This window comes from Petaurus breviceps, unplaced genomic scaffold (genome assembly GCF_028583685.1).
Source record: "Petaurus breviceps papuanus isolate PSGF00001 unplaced genomic scaffold, PetGlider_PUasm1.0 90721, whole genome shotgun sequence".
Classification (NCBI taxonomy): Eukaryota; Metazoa; Chordata; class Mammalia; order Diprotodontia; family Petauridae; genus Petaurus; species Petaurus breviceps.
The window spans coordinates 1,065,699-1,079,347 of record NW_027187322.1 but is presented as its reverse complement, the minus strand read 5'-3'; the positions used below and the strand labels follow the sequence as shown (position 1 = coordinate 1,079,347).

The 13,649-nt window shown below is 50.9% G+C and overlaps 1 protein-coding gene across 6 annotated transcripts in view; it reads right to left on the bottom strand.

Annotated features, from left to right (window-relative positions):
- The window catches only part of MARK2 (microtubule affinity regulating kinase 2), a 56,654-nt gene extending 43,398 nt beyond the window's left edge, over positions 1 to 13,256 (bottom strand). For 4 of the 6 annotated variants that reach the window (XM_069066203.1, XM_069066204.1, XM_069066209.1 and 1 more), the window contains exon 1: positions 13,160 to 13,256. In XM_069066203.1, coding sequence (XP_068922304.1) covers positions 13,160 to 13,216 — 57 coding nt within the window. In that variant the 5' untranslated portion in view covers positions 13,217 to 13,256. Of the gene's footprint in view, positions 1 to 457; positions 1,430 to 7,864; positions 8,334 to 13,159 lie in introns of those variants that run through there. The other 2 variants (XM_069066205.1, XM_069066208.1) reach the window with 2 other exon arrangements.
- Positions 13,257 to 13,649: the final 393 nt, after the last annotated feature.

Here is a 13,649-nt window from a genome sequence, read left to right as displayed (position 1 = left end):
AACCTTGACCTTCTTCTGGATACCCTTACCCAGATCCACGCTGTCTCCATCAACAAACATTTCTGAAGTGCTGACTTTGTACAAGGCACTTTCATTTCTGGTCATATCCCCAGTACACAGGCACAGTGTGTGCCACACAGCAGGTTCTAAATCCAGGCTTGACTGGCAGGGTCAATGGGATTTTATTTTTAATAAAACAAAACAAAACAACACCATGCCAAGTACTATCTCAACTTTCCAAGGAAGCTGGAGACTGTCAGGGTCAGGAGTGTCTTCAGCAACTCAGAAGATCTGGTCCTGCCTCCCTGGCTAAAGCAGTCAAGATGGTCCTTAGATTCATGCTGTACGTAGGCCCATAAGCAAACCAGAATTCCATGCTGAAAGGTCCATCAAGAATCTATATTTTGTTAGCAGAGACTCCCAGGGCCCTCCAACCCCTTCCACACCAGCAACATACCAGAGCAGCATCAGAACAAGATCTGGAGGCTAAGATTGTTAAGTGTCTAATTCTTAAAATTTAAGTAGCTAAAGAATCTTATTTCAGTGCCTAGAGATTAAAGTCACACAGAATCCAGCCAAACGTGTTTGTATGTTTGAAAGAAGAGTTACAGTGGTAATCAAAGGCCAGCTCCAGCACCCTAGTGATCTGGGGTGGGGTTGGGAAGAGAAACCAGCCCAAGGCTTTGCTGGAACCACCTCATCCTCCCTCCCTGGGGGGAAAGAAGAGGAGGAGGAGGAGCTGGCCTGTATTTTGGGGTACTCCTTACATAATGATGAAACCTGTCCCAAACTAGGAGTAGATAAAAGACCAGCCACACAAGATAACTTCAGGCTTACCACTGAGAATGTCTAGAATTCAAGCGTCTCAAATGGGGCAGTAGGAACTTAGCACCTAAACATTCCATTTTAAAAAGAAAACCCTCTCCTCGACAACAATGCCCTGGCCTTCCATTGCCCGGGTGCCATTTTGTCATTAAGGGATTGGTGTTTAACAGTCTGGATCTGGCGCCTGCTTGGCAGCCTGCCCTATCTGTTGTTTCACAAGTAGTTTCTGTGGTTTCAAGAAAGGCAGCGTGTTTGATTTTAAACAATGTTTTAAAAATATATTTCAGAATAGGGTTCATCCATTCTGCAATGGGAGGTGGGGGAGAGAGAGAGAGAGAGAGAGAGAGCAAAGGAAAAATGAAATCAAACCAAATAAAGGAGCCTGATGGTTTGAAGAGACAGAGGGGCAAAAGGGCTCTGGGGCCAAATAAAGGAAAGTAGACCCCCTCAGTACCCAGACCAAGTAGCAAAAGAAATTAACTTTTTTTCAATTATAAGTTAGAAATTAAGGACACACGAGATAAGATTTAAGATGTGAAGGTTTATCCTATCCTTGGCTTTACCTCTCCATCCACCAAAATAAATTCTCCTAGCCTTAATTTATTTATGAAAAAAAAAAAAACATTCCCAACAGTTCAAAATCAATGTAAAGGATTGTCATCTAATCAATTAACAGGCAGCCCTCTCATCAGGCAGCCTGATCCCTGTAATTAAGGTAAAGACTCTCCTCTCTGGGAATTCATACCACAAAGAAGGGTGGAAGCCCCAAGGACCCACCCCATTAGTGAGAGGCACCTCCACCCCCCCAAGGGCTCTAGATGGAAGCAGAGGCCTGGTTTTTCTAAGAAACACCTGGGTCCCAAACGGCTGCCTCTTTCTGCCTTACTTCTGGGGAATCTGTTCATAGAAGGGAAAGCCAAGTGTCCTGCCCTTCCCCAGAGGGGGAAGAACATTGGACCCAAAGTCAAAGAACCCAAGTTCAAATCCCATGTCCACTCCTCAGAGGTTCCCAAATGTAGATCTGGAAGCCACCCACTCCAACCTGACTTGTGACTCTGTGTGGGGCTCAGTTCTGTCTTCTGTAAAATGGGAGGCTGTGGGGGTGAGGGGTGGGGAGGGAAATCGGGGCAGGTTACTTGCCCTTCCAGCTTTAAATCCTTTGTAAGTCCTGAACTAAGCCCTGAACTGGGCCTCAGTGACCACAAAACCAAGAGTGAGTACTAAAGCGACAGAAATGCCAAACAAGTGGGGACTCTTCTGGGATGCCCCCAGAGGAAAGTGGAGGGCCATGGCTACCCCAGGCTGGACACTTCTGGGGCTTCCCCATCTATGGAGGCCTGAGCGCCACTCTGAGAATCTGACTTAGGTCAGCAAGTCCTGAGGCCTCACAGTGAGCTGGCACCCAGCAGCCCTCATCGATAAGTTCAAGCCAATGAAGGAAAGGAATCTTTTGGTCTGAGAAAGGAGCTGGGCAGCAAGCACCACTATCAGCACCAGCTTCAGAAGAGAGAAGTAAAACAGAAGACAAAAAGGCCAAATGAGTGCAAACAGGAAATGGGGGTGAATTACACAAGCAAATCAGCAGGACAGCCACAGTGCAGCTCCCAGGGATAAACTGGCAAGCACCAGGGGCACCCAGGGGCCTGGCACTACCAGCTCCCAGCCTTCTTGGCAGCTCAGGCCAAAACTCAGCACTCTGTACCTTTCTGTGTACTGGTGGCAGACAGCCCCATACTAAGAAGGGAATCCAAGGGGAAGCTGGCCTGTTTCAATAGGGCTGAAGATATAGCTTGGAGCAGCACCCAAACGTCCATTTGTTGCCAAGTGTCCTGCCTGGGGAGTAGCCAGGCTAAGCAGGCCACCAGTCCCTGTGCCTGAGGGGGGCTAGCTTGATGAGTACCACCTTCAGGGCCCTGATGACACCAGATCAGTTCTCAGATGCTGGGGAGGTGGGCAGAGGAGGCAGGGCAAACCCCACCTCAGGATTCACAACTGGTGTTTGAATCACTGGAAAGCCAAACATGTCCCTGTGTGGTGCTATGGGGAGTCCCCAAAAGAGATCTGGAGCTATCTCTACATTTACACCATGCCTGCAGCTTTAAATCAACCAGCCAAGGACAGAAGGAAAACAGAGGAGGGGCAGGATCCAGTCAACAGCTCTGGGCTCAAATTCTGAACAATCCTATTCTTCACTCAAGACTGAGGCCCAGTGCAAAGAATCCCTCCCTCTCCTGCTGAATGTTCTAATGCCTAGGCAAGACTAGGTAGGGCTCTCAGGGCACATATCTCCTCAGTTCTAACTCCAGATTACTTAAGAAGTAATGGAAATGAGATAGTGGAGGAATCTTTGGTTCTCTAGGGACACAGCACAAACCCATTAAGACAATGATTCCCAATCAATGTCTTGGAACACAGAGATGGGCCTCCAAGGGCCACACGGAAAATGCCTAGGCACAGTCTGGACTGCTGGGCCTCTGCTAAGAAGAGAGGCGAACCCTGGAGGAGCAAGGATGCAAGTAAGCAAAGCCTTCTTACATTTCCTACATAGGAAAGTGGTTGAAGCCAGGGCAAACAATTCTATAACTGAACGAGAAAGACATCAGTCAGAGGAAACATCAAAAATAAAGTGGGGGGAGATACAGTGACTGATGAGAAATAGAGGTGGACTCCCTATACCTATATGTCACCTATATGTAACCTCTATGTCACCTTATTATTCAGAGAGAGAGAGTGATTTAAGCAAGGGGAGAGGAGGTTTCAGTGGAAACACTTGTTTATCTGGCTGAGTGACTGTGAAGGTAAGGCCACAGCTGTCCATTGGCCCTCCTGGCAAAGGAGACAAAACAAGAGTGCTGGAGAAGCTGCACCATAAACGAAAAGGCCCAAACAACGGGGAAGAAATGGTTTTCTAAACTCCACGTGTGTCTCCACAGTTCCCCTGCTTTTACTTCTAATAAGTGGCATGCAAATTGAGAGACAAAGTTCACACCTCTGTTAGAATGTGACCCAAGATGTCCCTCCTAAAGGGGCATCTAGAATGTGGTGCTAGATGAGTAAGATTTCTTTGGCAGGCGGGCTTCAATAAGAGACATTGGCAAAATCAGCATAGATTAGCAAGCAACAGGAAAGCCTGATGTCAGTGATAGGTCTGAAGTGACTGGATCCTACCAGCAGCCAGGTGCTAACTGCTTCCAAGGTTCTTCAAGGAGAGAGTCAGTCTTGCAGTTTTCAAATGTAAACCCAAGCAACAGCCAGTCATAAAAACCCTTTAATGCTGCCCTTGGAAAAGCTAAGTGAGTCAACATTGCCCAACACATTTTTTTAATGCAACCAAAAGACAAGACTGATGGGTCTGGATCGGCAGAATGAAAACACCCAATGCAGCTTCAGGCCCAGAGGTCAGCAAAAAGTAACTGTCCCAACCAGGAGAACAGGCTGCCTCCAACTCAGCATAGGCCTTTCTAAAGCCCAATCGATAAACTGCGGGAAATGTGAAACAAAGGTTTATAATAAAAGCCCCAAGGAGAAATCAGGCAGATCTTGGGATGAGTTCAAGATCTTTTTCGCAAAACATGGCTAACCAAAAACCAACTGCTCTCCTCCCAGCCCTCTTTCAAGGGAATGTCAGAGGGAATAGCCCAGCACAAGGTCATGCCTCGTCCCTGGAGTGCTTTCCTTAACCCTCAGATAACAACTCTAATGGTAACTCATACCTCACTTCAGGGTTTACAAAGCACTTTCTTAAAGAAGGAAATGCATGCACCTCTCTCCCCATATTACAGATGAGGATGCCAAGGCTCAGAGATGCTATACCCCATGGGCACATGACTACCAAGTGAAGTGCTGGGACCTGGCCTTGATGCCCACACATACTCTCTTTCCCTCACAAGGCATTAGCTTGGAGGGTGGTTCTACAGATCCAGGAGAGAACATCTCTCCTATTACAGAGGAGTCAGGGACATTACACCCGAAGAATTGCCACACCAGGATGCCTCACATCCTTCCACAAAGGAGAATGCATCAGTTACAGCCCAGTTCATGAAAACACTTGGAGGTCCAAGGAAACCGGGATATCTGTCTCCAGCAGCATAAAGGATCTCCCAGGGTCAGTTGTCAAATGATTTGCCACACTATCCTTAAAAAGAACCAAAACATGGTATTCCCTCTCTCCTATCAAGTAATGACCCCTTGGCATGGAAAAGAAAATAAACTCCGTTCCTTGGACCACAGGTGAAAAAACAGAAACCCTTCTGTCCACTCATCCCCTCATAGCTTACTGAGGGCAGGGACCATCTTATTTGTTTGTATTTATATACCCAGTGCTGCACAGAGAGCACATAGAAGTCTATGTGTCCAGAGATTGGGCTAGGGTTGTTTCTGGATAACAAGGACCAGGTAGGGAGGGATTCAGTCATCCCTTTAAAGGGTCAGAGGGCCAGTCAACAGAGGATCAGCAGAGCAGAGGAAAAGCTGGGACAGACTGGAACACCCCCATGGTGGTGCTGGTGGGGAAGGGGAATTTAGAGATCACATAGAAAAAGGAAATAATCAGAAGCCTTTGCAGAGATACCAGAAGGAAGACGAAAATATACTAAGCACCCCAGCTACAAATTTACACTGGTGCCACAGCAGACAAGAGTGAGCCCTGGATTTGGAGTCAGAATATCTGCGGTTGAAATCCTGGCTCTGACACTTGCTTCTTTGTGAGCCTCAGTTTTCCCACCTGTAAATCGGAAACAATACCAGCACTGCCTCACTGTTTTGTCTTGAGGAATTCACCTTGTAGATCTACAGAAACATGGTTTCTTATTCTCCCTTGGCAAATGCTCCCTGGGAAGGAGCTTTGTGGTCTCTCGCCAGGGAGGGCAGCTTACAGAAGGCAGTCAGGGTGGAGGTGCCCTCCACAGCACAGAGCTAGGGGCCTGTGAGAGACAGATCTGGACCAGAGGCTGGCAAGCTGCAGCCCATGGCCAGCCCAGCCTAACACCTGTTTTCATGTGACTCAAGCTAAGAATGGTTTTTACATTTTAAATTATTATTTAATAATAATAATACAAAACAATACATGAAACAAAACCAGGTGGCAGTGGGTGGACTATGCCCCTGGCTCAGTCTGCTGTCTATAGTGTCAGATGCGGTCACTTCATTGGATGTTTCCCATTGTTAAGAGAAGGTTTTAACTGAGGGAGTGGGGGTGGGGCTGAAAATGACTATGATGTAAAGACAAATGGTCTTAATCAAACATTTCAAATAGACTTTGTTGATCATTACTTTTACATCACCTAGATTTCCCGCTATTTCCGTCCCTCCACAAAGTCATCTCATAACAAAAAAATTTTTTTAAAGAGAAAGAGAAACAGAGTTAGCAAAACCTATCAATACAAAGGTGGGGAGGGGGGAAGGAAATTACTTTTATATGAGTGTTCCATGCCTATGGACCCATTCCCTATTTCTGCAAAGAAGTAGGAGGGAGAGAATATCCCTTCTTTGGAGCTAATCATAAATAAAATTTTTTTGATGGGTGAAGGTGAACAGAATAGACTCAGCGGCAATTTCCTCATTCCAGGATATAAATGCCACAGTCACCACACCAGATAGTGCTATGTCTCCCAGGCTTCCTAAGGATAAACTTTCCATACTACCCAGGGAAGTGATTTGAGGAAAGCAAGTCCTGAACTCACATCACAGGCCACCTAGTAAGTCCCAACAGACCCGAGAAGGGAGTATTCACCGCCAAGTTCCCCACTCACATCCTTAAATGGGGGGGGGGGGGTGCAGTCTGAGGCCAAAGGGCCATGACTTGGGCACAAAATCCTGCCTTCCTTCTTTAAATGATAATGATCATTTGAGAGGCCAGAACACGATAAAGGGAATCTCAGGCTGGGATTTTTGCAGAAGTCTTCTGAAGTTTGATGAAAATGTGCCAGAGTGAGCTCAGGACTGTACTGAATCACAAGCCTGAAATACTCAGAAAATAAATGCCCTCGAGATGTGCACAGGCCTCTCCTTCAGACAGCTGGCTGGGCCGGCGGTTGGGGGTGGGAGACACAAAGATACTCCCAGCCAAAGGAGGCAGCCCCAGGAGGATCAGAGAGAAAGATACTAGAAATACTATGAAATCCCTATGGAGACACAGAACCAGGCTGCCACAATCGTTCAGATCCCTGCTCTAAAAGCAGAATGCCCCCAGTTCCCTGAAGAGCCCTCCCAGACTGGATCCCTTATACCAGCCAGTGAGGATGCTTACAGCAGAAATGCAAAGGCAAGGCAATGTAGGACTGAGAAAACCGGGAGGCTAGTGCTAGGGGGTTTCCTCCCGATAATTCACTTGCTTTGGGTTGCTAGACAAAACCTAGCTAGCTTATCAATCCCCACTCCTCTGAGATTGGAAAACAGAAAAGGTCAAACTCATGCGACTGTAAAGTAAAAGTTCCAAGATACAAAAGACATTAACACTGTCAGCAGAGAACAAACGGACATTGGTGTCATGTAACAGAAGTGGGGAAGCAATGGAGTGGGGGGAAAGACAGCAGAACCTCCGGTCTGAAGAGGGTGGAGGAAACAGGGGGCCGCCCTGCACACAGGATATCAGTTACCAAAACAAAACCCCAGCTTGAGGGTGCTCAGGGGAAGCAGTCATTCGAGAATCACTTGGAGAGCAAAGAGAGTAGCCTTTCCCCTGTGCAGAGGGCCCAGGCAGGGACTCTGCTCACAGACCACCACGCTCCCCCCATCTCTGTCTCCCTCCCCCACCCCCATCTCTGTTTCTCTTTCATTCTCTATCTCTGTGTTTCTCTCTTTCTCTGACTATAGACGAGATCACTTCCTTAATTTCACAGCAAGACTAGAAAACAGTCCTGCTAAGTTAGTCCTCAGCCTGCCCCATCCCATTCCCTGAAGAGCAGGTTCCCCACTTGCTGTGTAAGGAAGAAGGAAGGGTGACCAGGGAGGGGGCCCCTTCTCCCTCCACCTGCTCCTGATTCAAGATCCTTTCCCATCCCATTCCACTTCAATTTCCAAAAGACAGTTGGAGCTTCACCTCTTTTCCCAACAAGCCTGGACTCGACATCCTGGCAGCCCTAAACCGAAAGGTCGCAGGCCAAACAGAATTCAGCAGAGTCCGATTACAGCAGCCAAGAGCCAAGGGCTAGAAGTCAGGGAACCTGGGCCTTTCATCCAGGCTCCGCAACTGGTGACCCCACCTCAGGCCTTCCTTTGGCTATGTCAAAATCCTCTGATTGAGCAGTAAACTCTGAAGAATGCCCTAGGGTGGAGAAAGGACCTTTGAGAGCCTCGGCAGGAAGGTGTGCCAAAGGAGGTGAAGGGGTCCCTCAGGGAGAGCATTCAGCACTGAGGGGCTCTAGGTGGGAACTGTTTGCAGAAGTCATCTTTGCTTGCTTCCAGTGAATCTTGGAAAGCCCCACAGGACTGAGACCTTTGTGTTGCCAACATCCCAGGTAGCAGAGGAAAATAGGGCATGGCTGGAAACCAGCTTAACTGGTTCTGCAAAGGAGCCCCTGGCCAGTCCCACCCCCCTTCCCTAAGTAAAAGAGAAATCGAGCAGCAGCCCAGAGCCGGCCATCTCACTAACACCAACCCTCCCTCTGGGGCTCACCTTCCTGACAGGATCTGCCCCCCAACCTTGTGATTACAGGGCTTTATGAGGCTAAAATTAGGCAGTTCATAAGAGGAAATATTTATTTCTGATCCTGGGAAAATTGACAATGAGATGTGCAGAATAATGGGAGGGGGGAGAGAGAAGCAGGAAGAACACATATACCACCCCCCTCCCCAAAGCCAGATATCTGCAGAGAGAGCTCCCATTAGGGACTGAGAAGCTTCAAACACCCCAGACAAAAATAGACATTCAGATAAAGGGACCCAACCTATTTATACCCCCAACGGAGGAGCTGGTCTGGTGGGCAAGAAAGGGAAGAGAAGTCAGGTTTCCTGGCTCACACCCATCCTGCTTTGGTAAGAGTCTTAAAAGTTCTAAGCTGCAGCCCCAGAGGCTGGGTTAGTCACTTCAACTCTGCCCTAATCTTGATGGTGATTCAGGATGAGATGAGACCATCTCAACAGATAGTCACTAGAAAAGGGAAAGTCACAAGGGCCCTGGAAAGCCCTGTAGGAAAACACATTTATGTGGGCATGGAAGAATTCCACTCCTGACAAGATAAGGGCACAGGGAGATAGGACCCTTTCCCTCACCAGCTATCACAGGGTCCAACACTACCCTCTTTTCAGCAGTTAAAAAAAAAACAGGTATGAAAGAAATAGGTAGATCACTTCAGTGACTTACCTGAGCTTTGATGAGGCCTAGAAACATTTTTGGGGTCCCAAGATTCAGAAGCAAAATTTCTAAAAGCCCTCAGCTCCCATTCAGTGAGAGAAAATGAGAAGGCAGAGTTGAACTACCATGTCGGTGATTTTATTAAATCATTATTGTACTAACTTCAAGGGGTCACTTTCCAAACACCTAGCACCCACCAACTCTACTCGAGTGAGAAAGCAACAGAAAACTGTCTGGAAATCCAGGTCTAGAAGGCTTTATGACTCCAATGGAATTAGTCCCTCACTGCCACCATCTCATTCACCAATACAGAGGCTCTTGGGAGCAGAGGGCTTCTTTGAGGGCAAAAGAAATCAAACTTAGCCAGAGTAAGAGAGATGTTTCTGGTTTATTCAGAAAGAGCCTGACAGCCAGGCACAGAGCTGATCTGAGGAAAGGGAGACCACCTCAGACCGTTCAATCTGCTAAATCTGGAAGAGGGCCCAAGGGCTACAGAACAGCTCAAACTCACTCTTAATGGGTCCAGGGAGTGCTAGGCAGCCCACTTCACCAAGTGAAAGCACTGACAAGGCCAATGGGGGGGACATTTCCCCAACCCCCACCTAACTTGTCAATAATGGGCCAGAAGGCCCAAGGCTTGACTGTACTGTGTACATGAAATATTTATTCCAGTTGAAATAATATACATGAAGCAGAATAAAAAAAGATCCTAGGAGAAGAGAAGGTATGTCAGCCAGGTGTCTAAAGCCTAGTCGAGAAAAAGTCGATGAAGGTATGGGACCTAGTCTTGGTCAGAAGCCACTGAGCTGGAGTCATATTCAAAGGGGAAAGTTTTGGACTTCCCAAGAGAACTAATTGTGCAAACAGGCTTACCAAAATTCTTTTGGCTGTGTCCTACCTTAGAACACTGAATTCCACTCACAAAAGTCACACACACACATGTGCACGCGCGCGCAATTTCCAGCCAATCTTTGGTTACAACCTGATAGGTTACCTGTCCCTTTGCAAGGCCAGCTATAACCTGAAGCCAGTTGAATTTCAACTAGAAACCAACCGACCACACCCAGGATGACCTTAAATCAAGCTCTAACCTCCTGTTTGGTTACTCCTGGAAGTCAACACAAAGCAGTAGCTGAAGGCCTAATCAAGGACTGACCAAGACTGAGTTGGAATTGTTTCCAGAATCACCTTTCACCTTAGCCACAGCCTCTAATCTCGAACTGTCCATATCTGAAGCCCCGTTGACTTAAGCTCCAGGGCCAAGCTAATGTGGGTTAGGATACTGCAGCCACATCCCCAACCTGCCCAAGCCCAGGCCAGGAGGGACTCTCCATATGGGCAAAGGAGCACTCTACTAAATAGTCAGGGTCTACCTACTGTCCCAGCTCACAGTGCCCACGACCTACCTACACAGAAATCATTAAAATATTAATAGCAGCCTATTTATCTACAGCATTTTAAAGGATTATGAAGGACTTTTCCCTAATGACAACCAAGTAAGATGTATGGTGTTATCATTAACTCCATTTCACAGAGAGAAAACTGAATGCCACATTCAACCTCGACCTGACTGGAAGCATAGCAGAGAAGGCAGTCAGTCACATAGTCCACTTGGGGACTCAAGTCATCCTGGTCTGGTCTCTTTTTCAAAGGCTGATGAAAAGGAAAAAAGCAATGTTCTGAGCTCCCTAGAAGGCTGAGAGCAATTCCAGTGTTTCCACTGCCTAACAGGGACCAGCAGGACAGGGCTTGGGGGTTAGGCCTCTGTTTTTCCTTGACAGTTCTGAGGCCCAAGTATAGGGTAGGTTTCAAGGCATCTGATTCATGTCAGCCCCTGGCCAACAGCAAGGAGATCCTGAAAGCCATGCCTCACCACACTTTCCTCCTACTGTGGCCACTAGCTAGAAGACAAGCTGTCATTTTGTTGACTGCTTTCATGACTGCCAAGCCTCCAATCCAGGAGCCCCAATTGAAAAAGAAACAAGCAAAAAACTCAGCCCCAAATGTTGCCCCACCACAGCATGAGACACCTCCATCACTGGTATAATTACAGCCCCCAGTGAAAAAAACCCCTTCAGGACATGAAACTGGGCAAGGCGGACAGGGCAGAAACGAATTCAGAATCAGGTGTCATCAAAAGTGCCATCAGAGGCAGAGGCAGAGTGCTGACTATCCGAGACTGCCGACAGCGAGCAGGCAATCTCCCTGCAACACAAGCTTTATTTTTGTTCTTTGGCATTTGGGGAGGTGGGGGGGTGTTTAATTTTTTTAGAGAGCTCATGGGAAAAGGGCAAAGGAAAGAAAGAGGAAAAAGCTCACAGATGCCAACTGTTTGTTTACCTGTTTCTGGCAGAACCAGTTTAAGTCATTCGATTGTAAACCTAGTGATAGAGAGCCTTTCATGGGGGTGGGGAGTCTCCTCATACAACACCCCTGCCAGCAAGGAGGGGAAACCTCAGGACTGCTCTCATCAGCACCCAACTGGCTGCTGAAACTGCCTTCACTTGGAAAAGCAGCAGTAGGAAGCACAAGATGGGGGTTTCTCCTTGGCTCTGCTGCCTACTTGGGCTCCAGCTTGATAGGTTTCCTCCTGGAAGGCTCCTGACTGTCCATAGGAGGCTGAATCTGGGATCTTTTGTAGGATAGGACCTGGGGTTCAGTTAGTGCAAGCAGCTCTTCCACAGAACCCCAAAGAAAAGGGAAGCAGCTATCCACAAGCGCTAAATTCACAATGATGGGGAGAGATGAGGGGCACCCCACAGGTGGGGGCACACTAAAGATGTGTAACCCAGGCTCACAGTCTTTGAAGTGAGTGCAATAAAATAAAATGGCAGCGGGGAGCTTACACCCAACACTGGTACCATTCCTCTGGAGGACGCTTGTATTGTTTGGGGGAGGACAGAACCAAAACGGCAGCGGCTCTGGAGGCAGACACAGCCCATCCACAACCCCCACCCCGAGAACTCGCTCCAAGGCAGAGCCCCAAATGCCGAGGGTTTGCAGCCTGAAGTTGGTTCAAGCAGGGTCTGTGAGGCAGTGGGGGTTACAAAAGGGGGCTCTGCATGCAGAGAGAGAAAGGGGGAAATAGCGGGCCCTGGCTCCGGACTCCAGGCTCCAAAGGTCAGCTCTAGGCAGAATCGGCGGGCAGCCAGCCCTGAAACAATCAACCCCTACCCGTCTCTAGCCCTGCTTCACCCCCAAAGGCAATAAGGGCTCAACTGTCAACTCTCCGAACAGACCCCGGAGCTCCTGGCTGCCCAGTTGACTAGGGGAGGGGATGAGACCGAGGGAGCTTGGAAGGAGGAGCTTCGAGCCCCCGAGGCCCGGCGCCCCGCTGGGGGCACCCCGCCCAGCGAGCTTCAGAGGGGCAGCCCCCACTGCCACGAGGCCAGGTGTCACCAGGGGGTCGAGTTCGGGTGACAGACGGCGGGGGGGAGGGGGGCCCAGCAGTCGGCATACTCCAGGCTCCCTCGGACGCTCTTGGAGCCCAGCCCACTGTACGCAAGGCCGGGGACCCCTGTCCAGGTCCTCCGGCCCCTCCCCCGCCGGGTTTCAGGAAGACTGTGGCCTCCCCACGAACCCGAGGGGAGGAAGGAGGGCGGCCAGGGCCGGCTGACACTTCTGCACAGACAGAGTGCGGAGGAAGCCCGGGGTGGGGCCACCCTGCCAGCGGCCGCAGGGGGTCAGGGAGCCCCGGGAGCCACGCGGACCCCGGGCCGGGTGCGGGCTGAGCAACAGGTTGCCCGCAGAAAGTGACAGCGGGACGGCGGGCGCGGGCCCGGCGGGGGGCCACGACGGGACGGCCGGGGGAGCCGCGGGGGCGGGCGCGGGGATGCCAGGGGAAGGGGCGGGCGGCGGGAGGGGGCTCGCAGGCAGCGCTGACAGGGGGCGGTCGGCAGGCCGAGGGCGCCCCGGGAGCAGCGGCTGAGAGGGGGCGACCGAGAAGGAGGGGGCAGCCCTTCCCCGAGCGGAGGGAGGGGACGGCAGGCCCGGCAGGCACGGCGTGGGCAGGGGCAGCGGCCCCGGACTGCGCGCTCCTACCTGCTGCTCCGTGTCCCTCTCGTTCAGCGTGGGCAGGGGGGTCCGGGCGCTGGACATGGTGCCGCCGGGGCCGGGGGCCCGGGGGCTGCGAGGAAGGGCCGCGGGCGCCGGGCGGCTCAGCGCGGGGGCCCCGGCCGCATGGGCCCCGGCCAGGGGTGCGGGGAGGCCGGGCCGGCCGCTCACGCCAGCCCGCGGCTGCGCCGCTCGGGCTAGGCCGCGCCGGCTCCGGGCGGCTCCGGGGCGGCCCCCGGGCCCGGGCCCGGGCTGGGCTGGGCCGCCGCTCGGCCGCGCCTCCGCCTGGCCCGCTCGCCGCCCGCGCCGCCCGCGCCGCGCCTCCGCTGCCTTCAGCGGCTCCGCTCCGCGTCCGCCTCACAGGCAGCCGCCGCCGCCGCCGCCGCCGCCGGCCCTGCTGCTCCCAACATGGCCGCCGCCGCCGCCGGCTCTCGGCTCTTTCCGCCGCCAGCGGCCGGAAACAGCCGAAGTGCCGGGC